This window comes from Pteronotus mesoamericanus, unplaced genomic scaffold (genome assembly GCF_021234165.1).
Source record: "Pteronotus mesoamericanus isolate MK-2021 breed Mesoamerican mustached bat unplaced genomic scaffold, CSHL_Meso_final contig_20, whole genome shotgun sequence".
Lineage (NCBI taxonomy): Eukaryota > Metazoa > Chordata > Mammalia > Chiroptera > Mormoopidae > Pteronotus > Pteronotus mesoamericanus.
Window position 1 is genome coordinate 28,438,684 of NW_026555085.1, and position 24,893 is coordinate 28,463,576.

Genomic DNA, 24,893 nt, shown 5'->3' on the forward strand with positions numbered 1-24,893 from the left:
TTCTAGATCTGTGAAATATGCCATTGGTATTTTAGTAGGAATTGTGTTGAATCTATAGATTGCTTTGGGTAGTATGGACATTTTAATGATGTTAATTCTTCCAATCTATGAACAGAATATGCTTCCATTTACTTACATCTTTCTCAATTTCTTTCTTCAGTGTTCTATAGTTTTCTGAGTACAAGTCTTTTACCTCCTTGGTTAAATTTATTCCTATGTATTTTATTTATTTTTTTGTTGCTATAGTAAATGGGACTTTTTTTCTCAGTTTGTCTTTCTGATTGTTCATTGCTGGTGTACAAAACGTCATTAATTTTGAATATTGCATTTGTATCCCGCTACTTTGCCTAATTCACTTATTTGGTCAAGTAGTTTTTCAGTGGATCTTACAGGGGTTATGGTACACTGATAACAACTAGTGAAATTGAAGTAGTAATCAAAAAACTACTGACACTCAAAAGCCTTGGGCCAGGTGTCTTCACAGTCAAATCTTAGCAAACATTCAAAGAAGAACTAACATCTATCCTTCTCAAACAATTCTAAAAATTCAAGAAGAAGGAAGACTCCCTAACATTTTTTTTTTTTTTTTACAAGGCCAGTATTGTCCCACTCGCAAAACCAGGTAAAGACAAAACAAAGAAAGAAAATTACAGGCCAATATCTATGAAGAACATAGATGCTAAAATTCTCAACAAAATACTAACAAATTAGATACAATAATACATTAAAAAGATCATACACTGTGATCAAGTGGGATTTATTCCAGGATGAAGGTATAATATTCACAAATCAATAAATGTGATACATCACATTAACAAATGAAAGACAAAAATCACATGATCATATCAATAAAAGCATTTGATAAAATCCAACACCCATTTATGATAAAAACACTCAGCAAAGTGGGAATAGAGGGAACTTACCTCAACATAATAAAGGCTATATACAAAAAGCCTATTGCCGACATCATACTCAATGGGCAAAAACTGAAAGTGTTTCCCTTAAGTTCAAGAACAAGAAAACTGTGTCCGCTTTCACCACTCTTATTCAACACAGTAGACATTACTTTTTGATCACATGCAATATAAACAGACAAACAACGACAAAAAAAACTTAGGCAAGGAATGGAATTTATTGGTAGCCTAGTAGTTTGCAGAACTTAAAAAAAAGAACTATAGAAACTGCCAGGACAAGTTCTTTCTCAAGCATTTCTTTCCTACTGTATAAAAATTTCCATGTGAAGAGAATATGGTAGGGTCTTGGTCATACCAACTGAAAACTGTCAAAAGAGAAAGCTTCTCTTCGCATCAATTCTAAGGAAGAGCTTTTAACAGAAATATTCCAGTCACATGCTCAGACCTGGATCAATCGTAATTGCCAGACTGATGTGTTTTTTCTGTGACTTAGCTTGAGTTCTTCCAAGAGAAAAGTCTTAAGTAATAATTTGCAAACAAGTTGCATATTTGAGAGGTAATCCCAGGAATTAATGGAAATAATATAGGGAAGGAAGTGGTTTAATGAGCGAGCTATTATTGATGTGGGCAACTAATGCTCCAGATTACTGGAGATCCTCTTAGAAATCATGTGGGACAGAACTCAAAGTTGTCACCCTAAACAAGAAAGCTGGAGTACACACCCATAAATGCTCTTTCCTCATGTGTATCTCCATCTTAAATAGAAATGCTCGTTGAATATTATATTTTAATGTTTAGTTGACTTGTGTGTCTCTTCCTTGCACTCTATTCCTTGAGGGAGTGTCTTTGCTGTGTTTATTTTATCGAGAACCTGTCTCAAGGAAGGACACATGGTAGAAAAATCAACATATATTTGTTGAATCAGTTAATACAGAATACAGTTTTCAAATTTCTAGAACACCAACAACATGCATTTATAAGATTAACATGTGTTGTATACAGAGCATAGCTTAGAGAGGCAAAAAAATTATGTGTACGATGAAATAAATTTTGAGGTGTGTGAATTGATTGCACGCTAAATCACCAAATCTAACACTATTGAAATACCAAGACTGAAACCCATTTGTTTCTAAGAATCTTGTAGAATTTTATTTGTCTTTCTTTTTCATATTTTTACATTTATTAAAGCACTGATGATTTTACCACAAAATTTTTTAAACAAATAAGATTATATATAAAACAAACCTGTATTAAATTATTATTATTAAACACTTATCTGTGTACCTATTTTCTACTATAAAATATTTAATGTCATAGGGACTAAATTAACGCACCTCAGTTCTATGCAGAAAACCTGAGCCTTGCTCTTATTTTCTCTTACAAGCACAATCGAAATAGTTTATGTTTTACTACATTTATAATTTTTAAATAGCTCACATTGAAATAGATTAGTTTTGACTATAAATTTTAATTATACTAAGTGAAATAGTTTCCTGCTGAGCAATCAATTTGGCATAAATCAAATTATTAGTTATTATACTCGCTGGTCACAGGGTAAATTTTAATGTCATATATAATTTGTCTTCTTTGTAGTCACATTATTACTCTGTTTCTTGGATTTTAATTATACTCATTCAAATTGTGGTAGAACTTACAGTCTGACTGAAAACCATTAACACAACTTCAGAAACATATGTTAAACTCTCAGGTCTTAACCCTTAAATTTCTTTTCTCATGACCTGCTATATTCTAGTCACTTGGTAAACATTAACAATTTGCAGAGTTCCAGTGGAGATTCCATATCATATATTTGCATAAGACATTAAGTCTTGGAATTCTTTGATTTTAATTATCAAAATTCTTTAAAATGGAATTCAATAAAAATTTTTTTCTTTAAAATGATATAATGGCTTTGACATAGTCCCTATTTTAAATAATTATTAATAACTCAGGGTGTAGTATCTAAAATATTTCAGTCATCATCTTTCTTAATATTCCAAGGTATTTTTTAAAAGAATGTCAGAGTACTTTAGATACAGAAGTTGAACTCCTAAAGGTAATATGAAGTAAATACTTTACAGTAGTTAGACTTCATTTACAGAAACTTACTCCTACAATTTCTTAGGTTTAGAAACATTTTTTTCATCACATATGTGTGTGTGTGTGTGTGTGTGTGTGTGTGTATGCATTACCACATATTGTGCCTACGTGCCACTCTTTCCATTGATTTTATATCCACTGATTTTATTAGTCACATTAGTCCCTGGAAGCCTTAAGTAGACTGATTAAGTTCCAAGAAAAAAAAAAATACAGGATTTTACTTATATACAATGGTAAAACCTAAAGTATCCCCAAGCAATTTTTGTGTATGTTCGAGAAGATGGAAAATCTTATCATTAGTTGATAGGTAATGATGATGTTTTATGACATCGCAGAACTTACTTTCCCCTTATCCCACAGCAAGGGAGTAATCTCACTAGATTTTTAAAATTCACTAAGTGCATTTAGGAATTTCAGGTGAACTACAAAAAGTATGATCTGAGACTTCCACTCAAGATGGTGGGGTAGGCAGACATGGTTCACCTCTTTGCACAATCACATAAAAATTACAACTAAATATAGAACAGCCATCACTCAGAATCATCAGAAATCAAGTTGAATGGAAGTCTGACAGCTATGGAATTAAAGAAACCACATCTATCCAGACTGGTAAGAGGGGTGCAGACATAGAATTAGCTGGTCCCTCACCTATGTGTGGTGGATAAAAATTTGAGAGGGATACCTAGGGAGGTAGGAGTCCTAGCTCCACACCAGGCCCCTCCAGGGTCAGGAAGCTAAGTCCTCAAAACTTCTGGCTGCAAAAAACAACGGGGATTGATTCGGTGGAAGAAACTGCTTGAGCACCAGGCAGTTCCTCTTAAAGAACCCACACACAGACTCACCTGCTTAGAATCACTCCCTCAGAGCTCCAGCACTGGAGTAACAGCTTGAGAGGCACCAGTGGTATACAAGGAGAAACTGAAGTGTCTGGCATCAGGGTGAGAAGAAGCCATTGTACCTTTCGTAAATGCTCCCCTGACAGAGCTGGCAAGCTGGTACCATATCTGAGACTCTATCAACCTGGCTAACACTGTTTGATCCATCTTGGAGATCCCCAGAGACTTCATCCTACATAACTTAGGGGGCTCGCCCAAGCTGCGTTTCCATATGAATGGCTGGTCTTGGCCCACACTTCACAATTTTCTAAATCCTATGAAACAAGCAACAGCTGGCCTCAGTGAGCCCCAGGCCCAGCACTAGCAGCAGCCAGCTGAGATTCACCTGAGAATCTCCAAGCCCAGAACTGGTAGCAACTTTCTCAGATGGCTTTATAACTCAGGCAGGGTGGCCCTGGGGAAAAACACAGGTGGGGACTGACATTGCCTGCACCACCTGGGAAACCCCAGGAACAGCACACACAGTAGGCAGCTACAGATCATGTTGAAGTACTACCACCCCGCCCATGCACAGCTGATCCTTCACAGAGGGCAGAGTTTGGTGGTAAGCAGTCACAGACAATCCTTGCACTGACTGGCCTAGGTATAAGTCCCAGGTGATTAATAACTCAGTGATCTGCAAACAGTAACCAAGCCTCAACTACAAGAGGAGGGTATACTCAGCCCACATGAAGGGCAGACCTTGAATACCCAACTTCAGCGATAGGGGAGGCTGTGCCACTAGACCCTACAGGACACCCACTACGTTGTGCCATACTACCAAAACATGGAGTCAAAGTAGCTCTACTTAATACATAGAAACAAACACAAGGAGGCTGCCAAAATGAGCAGACAAAGAAATACAGCAAAAATGAAAGAACAGATCAAAACTCCAGAAAAAGAGCTAAACGAAATGGAGATAAGCAATCTATCAGACACAGAGTTCAAAAAGCTGGTTATAAGGATGCTCAAGGAACTTAGTGAGGATCTTAGCAGCATAAAAAAGATCCAGTCAGAAACGAAGGATACACTAATTGAAATAAAGAACAATTTACAGAGAAACAACAGTAGAGTGCATGAAACGAATAATCAAATCAATGATATGGAACATAAGGAAGCAGAGAACAAGAAGAAGAAAAAAGAATACAAAAAAAATGAGGATAGTATAAGAAGCCTCTGGAACAACAACATTCACATCATAGGGGTGTCAGAAGGAGTAGACAAAGATCAAGAAATTGTAAATCTATTTGAAAAAAACAGTGAAAGAAAACTTCCCTAATTTGGTGAAGGAAATAGACATGCAAGACCAGGAAGCACAGAGAGTCCCAAACAGATGGATACAAAAAGGCCCACCCCAAGATACATCATAATTAAAATGCTAAAGATTAAAGATAAAGACAGAATCTTAAAAGCAGCAATTGAAAAAAATGTTAGTTCCCTGCAGGGGAGTTCCCATAAGACTGTTAGCTGATTTCTCCAAAGAAACTTTGCAGGCTAGATGGGATTGGCAAGAAATATTCAAACTCATGAAAAGCAGGGATCTATAGTCAAGATTTCTCTACCCAGCAAAGTTATCAGTTAGGATCGAAGGGCAGATAATGAGTCCCCCAGACTAGAAAAAACTAAAGGAGTTCATCATCACCAAACCATTATTATATGAAATGTTAAAGGGACTTATTTAAGAAAAAGAAGATCAAAACTATAAACAACAAAATGGCAAAAAAATACTAATCTATCAACAATTGAATCTAAAAACAAACTAAGTAAACAAGAAGAACAGAGGCAGAATCATGCATACAGAGAGTGTTTTGATGGTTGCCAGATGGGAGGGGGGGAATGGGTGAAGACATGAGGGTATTTAGAAATACAAATAGGTAGTTGCATAATAGCCATGGGGATGTAAAGCACAGCATAGGAAATGGAGTAGCCGAAGAACTTATATGTATGCTCTTTGTCCATTGAGTATGATGTCGGCCTATGAACATGAGTAACGGTGGGGGGATCGCCTGAGGGAGGTGGGGCATGCTGTGTTGAGGAAGGTCAAGGGGGGAAAAAATCAGGACAACTGTAATGGCAATCAATAAAATATAATTTAAAAATATGATTTTAAAATCCATGCCTATATCATAGAAGATTACCTCTTGAAAATAATTTTTATTTAAATTAAAAAAATAAATTGCTGCCCCTCAATAAACATTTATATATTACTTACATTCTAAGAATATATAAGTAGGACAAGTAAAACACCATGGAATAATACTGTTGAATAAAGTAGCATGCTATTGAATAATTTTTCAAAAATTTTATTTAAATTATGTATTACATAATCACTGAGGTTTGTAGGGCATCAAATGCTCTCCCTTACATTTTGATCCAACTTTATTTTCTTGCCTCCTTCCTGAAACATTTATCCATATGCTCTATATACCCACATTATATGCTCTATACCTGTGTCAGTTTTGCAAAATACAATTACCAGTTGCTTTTCAGTTCCTACTTACAATCCCTCACAAGGCCCAGAAGTTCCTGCCAGGTACATAGGTGCTAGGACTTGCCTCTATATTCTTATAATAGATTACCTTATATAATCAGGAAGTTTTAAAGGACTTATAAAAAACAGAAGTATATTTGACTAAGATAATTAATTAATTAATATAGTCTAAGCTGTCCTTTTTGGGCCAGTGTTTTTGGAGCTAATAAGTATTATCCTTATATTTCAAAGACTCTTATTCTAGTAGAGCCAGTAAGAAGGAAAGAGACATGAACCCATAGATGTGTAGTAGGAAATAAATAGTAGTTGCATACTTCTAAACACAATGTGATTTTCATATTGTCCTTATGACACATTCCAGTTACAATAAAAACCTATGAGGTGCTAGTTTTATGGTAGAAGTGTTTCTGTGAAGATGGTAATAGTTTTTGTGTAGTCAGCAGTACATGATCAGTGACCTTTCACCAAGACTATATGTGCATTAATCAGATCTCTTTTCTTTACAACTGAAGAGATCCCAATCAAGCATCTTTAATGACAATGGGTAAAGTAATTGATTGATGTGACCCAGAAATCTAGAAATAGCCTCCAGTATGGATGGACTCATGGGTTCCAGTAATGTCCTTTGATCTTTCATTCTATCTCTCTTCCCTGGGTTCTCTCTCATTGTACAAAGCAGCCACAACAGTCACATGATTCTATTTTAACAATCTAAGCAGAAAGATTTACTTTCTTTCTACTTTTGTTTATAGATAGCTCCAGGAGAAAAATAACAGTGAAGTACTTGATTACCCTACACCAGCCATTTTGAACCCCTTTCATCTCATGGCACACAAAAACTAATTACTAAAATTCCGCCGCACACCATAAATATATTTTAATTTTTGCTGATCTGAAAAAAAAAAACAGGTATAATTTTGATTCATTCGTACAGGACGATTATTATCGTGTCGGCTATTGTCATTTTTTTTTTTAATTTGACAATCTAAGGGAAAAGATGTCAGTGCCCCTGACTAATTAGTCAGATGCATGTTTTAAAAATTCTTGTGGCACATCAGTGTGCCTTCCATGGCACACCTGTTAAAAATCACTGCCTTAGAAGAAATCTATATCCATTTCTAATTAGCTGCTATTGTCAGGACCAGGACTTGGACAAGATTATTCAGGAAAGAGAAACTGTTAACAAATTATGAGAAAGGATTTCTGAGAGAAAGAAAAAGATAAGCCCAAAGCTACAAAGTTTCACCCTATTCCCTTTCCACTGCTATTTTGGTTAATTTTTTAAATTATTCCCCCAGTATGTTTATATACTTGGTTTTGGAGTCAGATACTCCCCCATCCCCCAATACACATAGATTGTCTCTCACCCATTCTTAAAGAGCCATCATCCACAGAGAAAACAAAAGAAAAATACAATATTAAATCAAATATAAGCTCTTACCTTCTCTACAAATACAATAATGGTTTCCATCTACCAAAGTCAGGCATGTTGAGTTGTGTCTGCAAGGGTCAGTGAGTGGATCACAAGGGTTATAGTGTTGATGGCAAAATTTTCCTGTATAAAAGGGGGAACACAGGCATACAAATTGCCCAGGGATGGTAGATTTGTGACAAAGAGCTCCGTTCATGCATAGGTCAGAGTCACATTCATTTATTTCTTCACTACACTTTTGTCCAGTCCATCCAGATGTACATTCACAGCTGAAATAAAATTTTAAGAAATATGAACAGTGCTGTTTCAAATTTATCCTTTGCACTTTCAATGTAATTACTACCTTGAGTTAATATATGGCATTTTTATTTATGACATGACCAATAAATTATGTTTTTTAAAAATATTGTTTACCTAATCTATTGAGACAATTTAATGTGTATTACTACAAAACTGCCTACATTGGCTGAAATACAATTTAAGAAGCATTTGGTAAATCTCTAACATATATAGGTCTCTGAGACATATTAGAGAACACCAGCGCTACCAATTTCAATTTTAGAAACTATTGAATTTCATTACCAATTCAGAAAATTTTCTCAATTATTTCTTTCATGTAAAATAGGTTTTACAAATGAGATCACTGTTTGTAAGTCTTAGGTAATATTTCATTTGATGTTTTAGGAGCATGTGATCCTTAGAATGACCAGAATATTTATAATAGGGTGTTCCTTTATGTTAAGCATCTTTGTTTCCATTTTTGTATGCTTTAATAACATCTTTCCTATTAATATATGAATAATGTGGAAAATTTGAAGAGAAAACAAACAAAGAAAAAGTAAGGCATTTGGACCTTGTCTGTATATCACAGACTTTAGCTCAGTTTAACCCTCAACTGTCTAGTATCTGTCATTCTCTTGGGAATTTTTGACTTCAAATACCATTTTAGCCAAACATCTTCTGTCAAACTAGGCTACTACTGAGTCCTGCTACTAAGAATAGGAGAATTATGACAACTGACACAGGAAAAGTGGTTTTCCACATAAGTATTATTCAAATAAGGAAAATAGACAGTAATGAAACCTGCCCATATGGGTTAAACGTGAGGATTGTTGATCAGCTGTCTGAGTGGAAGTCACCAAAAAACTGTGGACAGATTCAGAACTCCTGTCAGTCTGTGGCCAAGGAAGAGCTCCAAATCTTGAGTAAATATATTACTTGACAAGGGACAAATCAAGAGACAAGGCATAGAGGACATTAGAAGTATTATTCTCAGAAAAGAGTTATTTTACTAATAGATTAGATAGTTAAGATAACCTGAAAAGAATATTATATTGCTGAAACATTTAACTTGCTTCATGACATGTGATATTTTGTTAAAAAAGAAAAAAGAAGAAAAGGGGGGAGGGAGAGGGAAGGAGGCAGGGAGAAAAAGGAAGGAAGGAAGGAAGGAAGGAAGAAGGAAGGAAGGAAGGAAGGAAGTTAGTTAATTTTCAGTGTCAAAGTCCCAGGAGTATCAATTCCATTCTGCTTTAATAAACACAGAGGATACCAATGTAATGAGTGGAGATATTTGAATGATTAACATACACTGGTACTTGAAATTAATTCTAAGTACATATGGTACCCATTGAAATTAAAACTAAAATAAATAGGGGGCATGATGGCTTTAAGCATGATTGACTAATGATGCATTTACTAGTTCCATAATGCTGAGTCCAATGTAAAAAAAAATGTAGATTTTGCAGCTCATTTTTTTTAATTTGCTAGTTTGCAGACATCGATTACTACCATGCAAATTGAATATTTCTTTGTAAAGCATGTTTGCTAAAGACAATCTTTGCAAGTGAAATAAGTTATACCTTTGAAATATAGAAATTATTCTATGAATATACTATTTCTTTAAGGAATGAATAAAAATCCTTCACATTTTTATTTTTTTTTCTAAAATATAATCAGACTATTTTGGTGTCTATTCATCCTAGTTTGCCTAGCTAGACCTGATTTAGGCACGTCTTTCCAAAATAATTATTTATAGGGTAGCTTTTCACTTAAAAAAAGTTTTTATGCTGTAACTCTCTTCGTCTTTGATTATCTCCCATATTCCTAAGTGAAACTGCATATTTTCAAAAAAAGATGATATCACTTTTACTAATCCTGCATATGATTTCACCTTGCTCTAAAATTTTCTTGCCACAACCTTTAGGAAATCATAATGTATACTATCTTATACTGTAAATATTTTCATGGTTCATTTCCACTATTAAGCTTTTGGCTCCTCGATGTGTAAAAATTTTCCAATTTTTTTATTCTCATGTACATAATATGCATATATTGAAAATATAGATATTGATTAATATATGATTTTAGTTGGATTATATAGACTTATTGAAATCTTTCTTTTGAAAAATTGAGGACCAGGTAGCTTAATAAAATTGGTAATCTCAGAAAAATGTAAAAATTAAATGTGATAATGAATAAAAAGTATATGTAGTTTCTGACATCATAAATGCATAGCCATCTATAGTGGTTACTAGGTGCTATCAAAGAATTTTAAAAACATTTGTTACCGTACTAATGCCTCAATAAAATATACATCTCAAGAATGGATATTGTTTCAATTTCTAATAGTACTTTTCATTTATTTGTCAAGTCATCATATATTAAAACTGTCGAGTAGATTATCCAATTTGATATTTCTAATAAAGCATTGAAAAAAGAAGAGATGTTCATATTCTTTACAGGAGGGAGAGCTGAAAGTGCCAAACCTAAAAGTGATTTATCCAATTGTCACATGGTTAGTAAACTCAAGAACTGAAACCCAGACATCTCCCTCCCATTTTCTTCCCTTCTTTTATGTTTCTTTAAAATATTTTGTGGAAATCCATTGTACAACTGTTCAACATTTTGTGAAATAATGTTATAATTAGGAATAATAAAATCCCAATAGCATAGCTTCAGTACATTTATTTTATTTGGAGTCACTTTACTTCTAAGGAGTGTTGCACAAATATTTATGTTTTTCTTTTTCTCACATTCTTTCATGAGTATGTTATTTCAACCAGACTACTTTAAAAGAATTCCTTGTTAATAACTGACAATACTTGATTATTTAGCATATGTACTAAAGGTTTGCTTTATCTTCCCAAATAACAGGTGGCCTGAGATTTCATGTGGTGTCCTTACTAGGATCAAATCCTCAAGAAGGCATCTGGCCATATGTCAATAGGACTAATAATGCCAAGATGAGGCCTGTAGAGATGAATGGATATTTTGTATTAAATAAAGTTCCAAGGAACAAAGTCACTACTAGTAACTAATAATTAGACCTACACATTTATATATTTGAATCTGACTTTGTACATGTCAGAGAAACTAGTCTTTGATGGATGGAAAAACATATTTTATATGAGAACTTCAATCTCTTTTTTAGTTTATACCATCCAGGATTGAGTGTGTCCTAGCAGGATTTTCCAAACTCAAGCAGAATCTTTATGTATTAAAAGGAAAAAAAGAAAAAAACACAACTATGACTTTTAAAGAATGCAATTACCAGTAGTAAACATTTGAAAAACAATGTACTGTGTGCTTAAAATACATTTTAATTTGCTATCTTGCCCAGTGAGAGAACCAAAAAGTCATTGGCATAAAATACATTGAATATCTTATAAATAAGAACAATTTAATTTTTTTAAGCGTTGCTTTAAAATACCGAAGCTAATAATTAAAAATAATGTAGACAACATTGTTATAAAATAAGGGGAAAAATAAAATTCATTAAAAATTCATTATATTAAAAAATTAGTAGATTCCAATTTCTATTAACCATTCTTATGTTTACTTTATTATAAATATTGATATGCAATAACTAAATATTATTCAGCAATAGTTATCTATGTTTGAACCTGATTTGTATAAGTATACCAGGTTTGTTGGCTACAAATATAAATGCAAGTCTAATAGTGTACATATCTTTAAAGATCTCTTCCTATAAAAATTAGATCACATATTTTTTGTTGCAGCCATTACTTGTATGCAAAATAAAATTCCAACCAAAACCAGGAGACAAAAAAGAAATAAGACAGTAAATCATAAAACATATTACATATTTAATATCTTAAAAATTAACATCACAGGAAATCGAAAAAGTAAAAAATATGGGTCACTCAACTATGTCATTCATTCTTTACGTTATTGTTTTATTCATTATAAAAATATATTATAAGTTTTCCAGCCACAGATTCCCAATAGAAGATAGAAAATGAAGTTTCAATCAGGAGTTGGTTGAAACCATGGATATAAAGGGCTGACTCCAGTTACGTTTTGGGGGAGACAAAAGTTAGATACCAATTTTTAACCCTTTAGTTGGTGAAACACTCACATCATTTTGTTTGTTTGTTTGTTTGTTTTTGGCTTAGGAATTAGAACTATACAGAATGAAATTTGAAAGACACAGTCTGACTCCCTACTAAATCCCACCCTCCAACTAGTACCATAAACTAAAGCACCCTACGTTAAAAGCAGAAATTGGTTCCACCTTTGAGGACAACAAGAAGGGCTGCTATAATTTTATGGCAAGCCCCAGCTGATAAATTATAACAGAGACTGCTAGGGTTAGAGCAAGGCCAGAGAGATTCTAGCTGATGGTAAAGGGAATGTGAAGTGAGTAGTAGGGAGGAAGATGAAGCTTATTAGTTATGGTCAGTGGGCCAGCTGAAGGTGTAGGTGCTATAATTCATTGTATTAATCTTTTTCTCATAATGTACTGGAAGAAAAGAGGATAACCAGCATTCTAAAGTAACATCTTATTCAACTTACAAGAAGCAAATGAATCTGAGGGTACAAGGTATGGTTTTATTTCTTTGTTCACCTTTAAAGAGGAGTATGATATTAAGAGATATAATTGCTTTATACAAAATATTGCACACTTTTAATGAGTACATCTTGATAAATTTGGACATGTGAATACACCTGTGATATCATCACTGTTATCAAAGTAGTGAACATATTTATGTTCTCCAAAAATTTCCTTGTACATATGTGCATATGTATGGGTGAGTGTATGTGTATGAGTTGTGATTAGAACACTTAACATGAGATATCTCTTAATATATTTCAAAGTGCACAATACTCTAGCATCAGCCAGATGTACTAGTGGATGTATTCAACCTAAGACTGACACCTTAATTTCCCCAATTCCTAGGAATGTTGGTGGCTGATAGCTATGAAAATTGACCTCAGCTGGAAGGAGGCACTTCACTCAGTCATTCCATTATCCTTCAGATGACTCACATCCAACGTTTAGTTGATGTAGGGACACAAAGAATAAATCCTGTTCCTTAGAGTGAGACAATTTGACTGGTCACCCCTGCTCTAGAGCTTCCAGTTGGAGTGGGGGATTCCATTGTCTTTCCACTGTAATTCATCTTCTGCTTCTGCCTCATTCAGCATCTTTAATTCTCTCACAGATGTTTTCTTTTCTTTTTCAAAAGCTTCATCGTGATATTAATGATATACAAAAACACTACACACAATTCAAAAGAACTCCACAGTAAACTTCCAGCATGACAATTTTCATCTCAGAATTTGATTCTTGGGGAATTAAACCTGTAATGCATTCACCATGAGTGAATGCTGAATGCTTTTATTTTATCTCTAGAAATATATACATACAAGAGCACAAACATATGTCTTTGAAATTCTCTGTTTCATTGCTTACAACAACAAAAATTTGAAAAGAACGTAAATGTTAATAATAGGGCACTGGTTATAGTATCCAGAATAATTAAAATACATGACATATTTTTATGTAGTGAGTTAGAAAAATGCTCATTTCAAAATGCTATTATATAACATATAAGCTATAATATATAAACTTGATTCAACTGTGTTATAAGTTTGTAGATATATACTTCTGTATATATAGAAAATCTTCGGAAGCCCAAGAGACAGTAAGGTATATAGAGTAAATACGTGTACTCAGAGGGTCAGATGTTCTAGATTCAAATGCCTTTTAGTAGCTGTGTAAACTTGAGCAGGATGTTTCTTAGAGTTCCAGTTTCCTAAATATGAGGGCAATAAAATATCTTTCTTAAGGAAGAACTAAACTAACTATCTATAAAATATTTAGAGTAGTACCTGGATATAACAGATACTATGATTAAGGCTATTATAAACTATGGGTATATTGAAGAGTGGAAACTGGAAATTGTATTTTTTAATATAATTCTGTAGCAGTAACTTTTTCACTTAAAGCATGCAATATCCTTAGAATAAAACAACTTTTTTTCAGACATTGGCTTGCCTTTTGTCTTCATTTTAAAGGCTCCTTTTATTCTGTATCATAGTTTAGCAGTCCATGGTTTTTCTCTTTTTTATTCTGTTTCATCTTTTAGGCGTAGAGATCTGTCAAAGCATGGTATCTGCCCATAAAGAAGATGAGTATATTTCCTTTGGGTTTTTCTCATGTGCACCTGGTGGATGTTCAATCATTTTAACATAATTTACTGGAAGTGTGATTAATATATATTTCATTTTTTCTTTGCAGAGCACCTCAGACTGGTGACAGTATCCAATCAACTTACTTTCTGTTTAGTTTGGCATCATCTCCGAAGTGTTGATGTGGATGTGGCCACCTTCCTTTCTGGTGTCTCTTCTCTTTGGCATGAAAAGCATTGTTGCACCAGAGAAAACCCCCTTTCTCCCTTGTGGGTTTCTACTGGAATAGGTTTTGTATAAATCTGGAGCCACGCAGGATATCAGCTTCTGAATGCAGAAGGGCTACAGTGGTGGAAAATATTTATGCCTCTAGCCATCCTACTTCTACAATAGGAGATAAGATTAGTGTTTCTCCAGATTCTTCACTATTATGCTAAAAAGTTTTTTATGATGTACATAGCTCTGTGTGGTGATTGCAGCGGGGGTGGGGGTGGGGGGTGGTAGGTATAAGAGAGAATAAATGATAATGGAAAAATACAGTAAAATAGATTTAAAAAAAGGATAGTGATTGTTTCAGCACCAGATATTGTGATCATCTTAGTAGAAATAAAAGGTTTCTCTAACATTAATGACAACTTTAGTTTACTGTTTTTTTTAATTTTTATTTTATTTAAAATTTTTGTTTTTTTTAATTAATAGAAAATACAACCCTCGCTGGTGTGGCTCAGTGGATTGAGTGCTGGCCTGTGAATCAAGGGGTCACTGGTTTGAATCCCATTCAGGGCACATGCTTGGGTTGCGGGCCAGGTCCCTAGTAAGGGGCATGCAAGAGGTAACCTGACATTAATGTTTTTCTACCACTCTCCCTCCCTTCCCCTCTGTCTAAAAATAAACAAATAGAATCTTAAAAAAAAGAACATACAAATATATTGAAAATTTTAATGTTTGCTTGTTTTCCCTATTTTCTTATATGAATCTATAAAACATTTTAGAGTTGAATTTAATCTAATTTATTATATTCATTGATAGCCTCCTAAACTCTAGCTATATAACCTGATTTTCCCAAGCCAAAGTAATTTTTATTTTTAATTTCAGATTAAAGAGGATATAATATTGAACTAGGAAAATAGTGTGGATGTAAGCACCCATTTTCCCTTGACAATTTCTTCATATGACTAATTTTATTCAGGTATCTGCACTCTCCACTCTATTTCACACATTGAATGGAAAGTTCACCCTATGCTGAATCTCCATGCCAAACATGTGCCTGATTGCTCTAAGACAGTGAATTTTAACTTTAGCTACATGTTAGTCACCTACTAGCTTTTGAAAACCCTGAAGCTCAGATTGCATCCAAGGAAGATTAAATCTTAATATCACAGGGTGGCAAACACTTTTTAGCATTTTCTAAATGGTTCCAGTGTGCAACCAAGTTTACTGGTCTCCTGAAATCTCTTCTTTAGGAACCCAGGACTAAACTAATTAGTATTATTTTAGCATGGGCATTTGACGCAATACATGTCAAAAAGTTGTGATAACTTGCTGAGGTCTTGTAAGAGGTACCCTTTCTCACATCAGTGAGGCATACTCCAGAAGTGATGCTATCGCTCTTTTACTTGGTGCCATGGGGTATACATGTGAAGCCAGGGTGGCTAATGTCACTCTGCCACCATGAAGTAGTTTGTTGACACATTTACACATTCAGCATACAGAACATGGCACAATCAAGGGAGTGATTTAAGATGCCTCACTGTGTAATATTGCTCAAATGAGTCTAATTGCTTTTTTACTTTCAATCATTTTATTATTCAGTTATATACCCATCCATTAGACTCACTTGGTCAATATTATACTTTGTAGAATCTGAAATATGGAACAAAATAACTAAATTAAATGTAGGATTGTAGATTTGTGCCCACATTTGAGATATTTCATGTGAATAGAAAGGATTGGATATAAATAAACTCTAGTATGGACTATGAATTATTTTATGTCTACAGATTGTATTGATTTCAGACTTAAAGCCTCCTTTTTTACAGCAGAAAATTTAAAGGATTCATACAAGCATCCACAAACAAAATAACTAAAGAATAATAACAAAATGTAAACATGGAGGGGTGAATAAAAATAGTAGTAATTTTGGGATGTGTTCCAACTTAATGAACTTCAACTTAAAATAGACTGCTACAAACATCATTTGGTATATATAAAGAACATGGTAACCTCAAAACTCTACAGGAGAGATTCAGAGAAATCCAAGAACAACACTACAGAAAGCCACCAACATACAGGAAGAAAGAGCAAGAGAATAAGAGAAAAATAGAGATCTACAAAAAACAATCAGAAAACAATTAATAAAATGGCAATAACTACATGCCTATCAATACTTACTTTAAATGTAAATGAATTAAAGGATCATATCAAAAGATAAATGGATATAGAAGGCCTGTGGTACATTATACAATGGAATATTGCTCAGCCACAAAAAGGACAAAATCTTCCCATTTGCAACAGCATGGATGGACCTATAGGGTGTTGTGCTAAGTAAAATAAGTCAGACAGAGAAAGATAAATAACATGATTTTTCTTATATGTATAGTCTAAAAAAACCAACAAAGAAACAAACAAAACAGAAGCAAACACATATATAGAAAGAACAAAATGATGTTTCCTAGATGAGAAGGGTATTAGGGACCTGGGTGAAAAAGTAAGTACAAATTGACAGTTACAAAATAATCATGAGGCTATAAACTATAGTTTAGGAAATATAGCCAATAATATAATAACTATATATAGTGTCAAGTGTGTGCAAACTTATCTGGGGAATTGCTTTGTAAGTTACATGTCTAACCACTGTGCTGTACATCTAAAACTAATATAATACTGAATGACAACTATCATTGAAAAATTTTTATTTTAAAATAAATGAATTAGAGAAAATGAAGTATTATTCCCAAATTAGAATTTTTAATGAATCCCTGCCAAATCATTTTTTTTTCATTATTCCTTTAGAAAGAACCATACTGTGAATTTTGGTTTATTATTTCCAAATACTTCTTCCAAATTTATCTATGTGTGCATTTTTTAAAAAATCTACATTGGGGGGGGCTGTTAAAACTTTAAATGTCATCATATGTGGTCTTTAATAATTTAAAATTATATGCATATCTTCTTGCATGCCTTTGCATTTGTTTTCTGATAAATATCTCAGGATATATAAAATCATCAACATTTTTTCTTTGGTGTCTTTAAGAAAAGCTACTCCCTTCCAATGTCTGCCAAAATGAATCTTGATGAATGTTGTTGACATTATGATGTGTTAACATACTAGCATTAGCAAGTGAGATTGAACTTTAATTCCAGCACATGTGACACTACGCTAGGCTGGCAAATAATGTCTAAAGATAAACTATGTTCTGCTAACAAGGGGTAGTAAAAATTTGGCTACTAGAGAGTTCTGTATCTCCCTAAATTTGGCTGATAAATTCTAAGGAAAAAGAAGGGCTTTTGCAAATGTTGGAGAATAAAATTATGTATGGAAATGTAGAGCAGAAAAAAATAAGTGTTTGTGAATTCCTACATGCAAAACACTGTATTAGGAACCATATGCATGTTATTTCAATAAGACTGAAAAATAAGTACCGCACTTCTTAATTTAAAGCTAGTGAGGCTGATCCTCAATAAACTCCAAGTTGCTCAAGAATATAGGCAAACAAACAAACACACAAACAAAATCAAACAGGGTTCAAAATGTTTCATAGATTGAAATGTAAAATGCAAAACTCTACAACTTCCAGGAGATACCATTGGAGAAAATCAAGGTAATAGTTATTGAGTTTGGTGATGACGTTTTAGATAAAACACTACAAGCATGATTTATAAAATAAAACATGATAAGCTGGACTTTGTTAAAACTAAAAACTTCTGCCCTGAAAAGGATACTGTTAAGAGTGCAAAAAGGTAAAGCACCAACTGAGAGGAAAATCATTGCAAAACATATATCTGATGTTTTCAAAGTATACAAAGAACTCTTAAAATTCAACAGACAACTCAATTTAAAAATGGGCAAATATATTTCAACAGATATTTCATCAAATAAGATATACAAATGACAAATGTACATGTGAGACAATGTTTGACATCACATGCTGCTAGGAATGCCAAATGAAACATACACCTATTAGAATAGCTAAAATTCAAAATGCTTATAAAACCTAATGCTTGTTGATCTGTTTATGATGGCCATTCTGACCAGTGTGAGGTGGTATCTCATGGTGGTTTTGATCTGCATTTCTCTGATGGCTAGTGATGCTGAGCATCCTTTCAAATGTCTCTGGGCCCTCTGTATCTCCTCCTTGAAAAAGCGTCTGCCCAGGTCCTTTGCCCATTTTTTGATTGGATCATTTGTCTTCTTGGAATGGAGTCGAGTGAGTTCTTTGTATATGTTGGAGATCAAACCTCTATCTAATGTATCATTAGCAAATATATTTTCCCATAGAGTTGGCTCCCTTTTCATTTTCCTGTAGTTTTCTTTAGCCGAGCAGAAGCTTCTTATTTTGATGAGGTCACACTTGTTTATTCTTTCCTTTATGTCCCTTGCTTTAGGAGACATATCAGTGAAAAAACTGCTGCGTGGGATATCTGAGAGTTTCCTGCCAATGTTCTCCTCTAGGACTTTGATGGTGTTGCGACTTATATTTAAGTCTTTTATCCATCTTGAGTTTATTTTTGTGTATGGTGTCAGCTGATGATCCAATTTCAATTTTTTTGCATGTAGCCGTCCAGCTCTCCCAACAGCATTTGTTGAAAAGGCTATTATTGCTCCATTTTATGCTTCTGCCCCCTTTGTCAAATATTAGATGCCCATATAGACCTGGTGAGGCTCTGGAGGAAAGGGAACACTAGTCCACTGTTGGTGGGAATGCAGATCTAGTGCCTTTTGATCCAGTGATTCCCCTGCTGGGACTATACCCTTAGAATCCCAAAACACCAATACAAAAGAACCTATGCACCCCAATGTTCATAGCAGCACGATTTACAATAGCCAAGTGTTGGAAGCAACCTAAATGTCCATCAGTAGATGATTGGATCAAAAAATTATGGTAGATTTACACAATGGAATACTACGCAGCAGAAAGAAAAAAAGAACTACTAAACTTCGTGACAGCATGGATGGAACTCGAGAGCATTATGCTAAGTGAAATAAGCCAGGGAGCGAAAGACAAATACCATATGATATTACCTGTAAGTGGAACCTAACCAACAATACAAAGATGCAAGGAAAATAAGACCAGCAACACTGAAAGGAAAAGAAACCACCAGAGACAAGAGGGAAGGAGGGGGGGCAGGGGAAAAGGAAGGGAAGGGGAAAGTCACAGAACATATAGCAAGGACTCATGGACAAAACCAAAGGGGAAGAGTTGAGGGAGGGAGGGAGGGGCAAGGGAAAGAGGTAGGTGGTAGGCAGAGACAAATGTATTTGAAAAAATAAATTAATTAAAAAAATTTAAGAAAAACCTAATGCTGGCGGGGATCGTAGGCAACAGAACTTTCATTCATTGCTGGTGGAAATGTGAAATGTATACTCACTTTGGAAGAAAGTCTGGCAGTTTCTTACAAAGATAAACATGCATAGGCTTACCATAAGATTCAGCAATCACTCTCCTAGATGTCAGCAAAAAAGAGTTGAAAATCTATGTATACACACACACAAAAACCCCTGCACACGGACCTTTATAGAAGCTTATTTACATTTAGAATCAACCAAGCTGTCCTTCAAAAACACCTGTGGTATAACTATGCAGTGGAATACTTAGCAATAAAAATAAATGAGCTATCAAGCTACAGAAAGGCAGAGGAAACAAATGCATATTGCTAAATGAACAAGTCAGTCTGAAAAAAACTACATGCTATATGATTCTATCTATGAGACATTCTCGTTGTTGCCAAGGGTTAAGGAGAGGGGAATATGGATAGATGGGCACAGAACATTTTTAGGGCAGTGACACTTGTTCTGTATAATATTAAAATGGTGAATGCATCAAATTATGCATTTGTCAAAATCTATAGAATTAAACAACACAAATAATGGAGTCTAACATAATCTATGAACTATAATTACTAATAATGTATTGATTTATCAACTATAATGAATATAACATGCTAATGTAAAATGTTAACTATATGATATATGATATTAATGCATATTTTTAATAACTGGAGAAACTATGTATGTGAAGGAGGTTATATGGGAACAAATAGTATTTTCTGAACAATTTTTCTTTAAACAAAAAAACTGCTTTAAAGTAATCTATATTAAAATGTATTTAGAAAAAAAAATGTTAGGGCTAGAATTTGAACCCAGATCAATGCAAGTATATTGAGAATAGAAAACCTATGGTTGAGTGAAGCCAGAGAAGAAATAACCAATCCACTAAGAATAAATTACAATAAGGAAGAGTTGAAGCTGAAGCAGAAGATGCAAAGTAGCAGAAAGAATGTGGGACTCTCCATGTAAGGGAACAAAAATACAGATTGTGAAGAAAGTAATTTCAACTTGATTTTAACAGTGAAGAAAAGCTAGACAAGAAGAATTTCTCCTTTTTAAAGGATTTGTTTCTTTAAAAGAAAATAACTAGCAACAAGCCATTTAAATGAAATAGAGTAATAAGTATGTGCTTTTTAAAAGTTGGAGCTAGAGAGGGATCCATTGATTGAAAATAAGAGAAAAGGTCTAACAGCATTCTAAAAGTAAGCAAGTTTGTGGCGATCAGAACAACAATATTTAGTAGTTGTGCAAAAAGTCACATTTCAACTTATTTTTTTAAATGGCAAGGTATATTCACATCTTTATTACAACATTAACAGATTGAAGAGTAATTAATTTCTGTACTCAACAAAACTTTATCAGGTGCCTTGAAGCATGCAGGGTGAATGGTACACCTAATAAAATAGAGTATCTAATAAAATAGCTCATCTCTGCATAAGTCTAGCAAAGGAAACTGACCTAAAATAACCACTAAAATAAAACTGCAATTACAAATCTAGATTAAAAAAACTGTATAAGGGATGGTGGATTGAGTTGTAAGAGAGGTTTCTTGTAGGCCATTTTAAGCTGATATCCAAGTCTTAAGTAGATAGTGTTCCAGGCAGAAGGAATAGCAAAAAATGTCCAAAAGAAAACAAAACAAAACCCTCTGGTGTGTTTGGAACAGCCAAAGAATGACAGTACTAGGTCTGGTGTTATGTAATCCCTCAAAAAAACAGAGTTTTACCCCCTTAAATTAATTTTCAATTGAAAAATATTTGAGAGCTATTTATGTCCATTTTCATTCTAAGTTTACTGTAAATGCTAAAACAATAGCTGTATTCTCAATCATTGTATAAAGCGAGGAAGGATTAATGACCTGTCACAATACTATATACTCCTAACCTCCAGTGTATAGTGAAGGAAAATAGGGAAATATTTGGAATCCTTGTATATTTTATGTGAGGGAAACCCAAAATAATTTCTTTTGTTAAGCATTTTATTTAACTTCTCAAAATATTTCAAGTGCCTTCAAACTATGAATACAGGTTTGTTGAGAAAAAAATTAAGTACAAACATAATATTTAAAAGTTGTGAAAGAGAACAAAGGTGTAGTCTCAAAAAATCTGTATTTGTAATAGTGTTCTGTTGCAGGGATTGCATTGATTGTGATTTCCTTTAAAAATCAAGATACATGTTTTGTAATGATTTTTCTCTCAATTAGTGCTTTGTCTTTTTATACTCTTAATAGTATCCTTTTCAGAGCAGAAGTTTTTAGTTTTAACAAAGTTCAGCTTATCATGTTTTCTCTCATAAATCATGCTTGTGGTGTTTTATCTAAAAAGTCATCACCAAACCCAATAAATATCACCTTAATTTTATCTAACAGTATCCCTTAAAAGTTGTAGAGTTTTGCATTTTACATTTAAACCTGTGAGCCATTTGGAAACATTTCTATGAAAACTTTTCATTAAAATGAACTCAATGCATAAATACTTATCTATTTTTCATATGGAAAAATGAATGTATCAGTATTTTTTGAATGATTTACCTAGAACTGATTACAAAAGGTGCAATTTAAAAAAAACCCTAAATCGAAGGAATAAGGAAGAAAGTACATTATGAAGGAGATCAAGAAAATTTTCTGAAGTGAAAGATATGCTGTAAACCTTGAATTTGGTGGTTATTACATGGGTAAATTCAATTGCCAAAACTTCATTAAATGTACATAGAAGATATTTCTTCATGTTTTATTACATGTAAAAACAAAATCACAAGAACAAAGACAAACCCCCCCAAAAATAAAACCTTAAGAAGAATTGATGCCTTTTGAAGAGGCTATTTCTCTTAAGTTACTACCCTACTTCACCTCCAAAACAAAAAAAGAAAAAAAAAAAAGAAACAGTAAGAAAAAAATAGGCTACTTAGAAAAATGAGAAAACTTCAGGGTTTGTGTACTTGATTATACCATGTCATTTTTTAAAGTAACATACCATGAAATTCTGATTAATAATAATTTCAGAAAAGTAAAAATAAAGATTTCATTAAATAAAGTTTCATGTTTACATTTTTTCCCATTTTGGTACAACTGTTTGTTGCCTTTTTGATACATTTCAATAAAAAATAATTTTAGTAGCAAAACCCATATTCCTGAGTTTATATGTTGTGCCTGTCATAGACTTTGCCCTCCCATGAAACAGCAAATCTGAGACAATGGCCAAGGGTTTTCAATTCATTTCTGGTGAAACATTTCTAAGTATGTCCGATTGTTTTGTTTTTGTTTTACTTTTCTTTCATATACTTTATAATGTCTAGGGCTTTTTTGAAGCAAGTATAGAACAAGTCAACATTTTTAAAAATGAATGTTAATTAACAGGCAAACAAATATAATCCATTCTAAGATAATAACACTTTAAATCTAGACTTTTACTGTAAAACATAATGAGATGATCTAAGACTCCACGATTTTTTTCCTAACTACTGTTTTAAATAGTAAAATAATCTTTTAGTATGTTTCTACACAGTTCTGTGAATAAAATTGAAAAGATTTTATTTATGGCAACACTAAATGATAAAGTCCTGAGTGGCCATGGTTATAAGAAATGTTTTAATATCTGCACTCAGAATACATCTGAGGGTGTTATGACTAGAATTGTGTCTTCCTAAAAAGTCATGAAGCCTTAACCCCTAATACCTCAAAACGTGACCTCCATTGGAAATAGGTTCTTAAAAAAGGTAATGAAGTTACAGTGAAGTCATTAGAGTAGGATTTAATGTGATATGGCTGATGTATTTATTTAAAAAAAAAAAAAAAGGAAACTTTGAACCCAGAAGTTAAACACAGAAATAATGGCATGGGAAGATGAAGGCAGAGATTGGAGAGATGCAGCAGAAGTTAAGGAATACAAAACACTGCCCCAGTGAACTGATATAGAGGCCACACAGGGATCTTTTTAAAGGTGGGAAAAAACCCAGGAATTTGATTTATTCTGAAAAAAAAAATGTCAGGTAAAACTTCATTTTAGTGCACCTCTTTCCTTTCTGCTTTCAACAGTTTGAATGAAGTAAGAGAGTTCATTTATTCATTTAGAAAATGGTTTTGGAATATCTTTTTTAGCTTATCACTTATCTACAAATACTATATAATACCATGTCACAAGTAATGTAAAACCTCTCACTACAAGAAATGGTGATTTTTCTCTCCCTTCTTTTGCACTAATTCTATAAAAAAAATGTTTATTTAATGAGTGAATTCTGAAACCTATTTCTAAAGTTATTATTCATCATAGGATGTATTCATCCATCAAATACAATATACTTACTTTTTGAGTTACTCTTTTTATTAAAATTGGAACTATGGCAAGTTTCAACTTTTCCGTTGAAAGAAGGTTGCTGTTTAATCATTCATAAGTCAGCCAGAACCACAGTGGGGGCTCCGCCCACCAGGGAATTGAGAGGGAGTCAGTGGCAATACATACATGATTTTATGTTAAAATCAAAGCCCGTTGAAAGTGATCTAAAACCACAGATTTGAAGTCACATAGAACATGGTCTGATATTTAGATATACCACTTTCCAACACCGATTTTGTTTTAGCTACTGAAATCTAAGTTTTCATTCTCACATATAAAAAATGAGCATATATAAAGCCTCACTAAGAGATTTTGTCCTAGCCCAAAATGATATAAACTAGCAGTGTTTGGTATAAATAGTTTCATTACTTCCTTCTGTGAATGTAATATTAAAGCTGTCCAAATGATACTTTGATAAAATCTGTCCAAATCTTGGATGTGGACACACTTTGATCTATCAGTGTCACTTCTAGGAATTTATGTCATAAATATATAGACATATCCACGTAAAGAGGCACATATAATTAATTTTTCTTAAATAATAGTTTATAATTGTAAAATATTAAAAATTGCCTAAATGGTTATTATGTTATATCCATAAGATAAAGTATGGTATAGCTACCCAAATGGGAGGTACAAGATCCACATACAGACATATGTGTTGTTCAGAACTCAGGGGTTTATAAAGGAAAATTCTTTTATTTGCTAAAGGTGAATATTGTGCCATAGATTATGTTCCCTGGATTAAAATTCTGCAATGGTTT

The 24,893-nt window shown here is 33.4% G+C and overlaps 1 protein-coding gene across 1 annotated transcript in view; it reads right to left on the reverse strand.

The window, feature by feature from the left end:
• The window catches only part of EYS (eyes shut homolog), a 1,478,297-nt gene that overhangs the window by 987,123 nt on the left and 466,281 nt on the right, over positions 1–24,893 (reverse strand). The window contains 1 exon segment of the mRNA XM_054568619.1: positions 7,822–8,081. Coding sequence (XP_054424594.1) covers positions 7,822–8,081 — 260 coding nt within the window.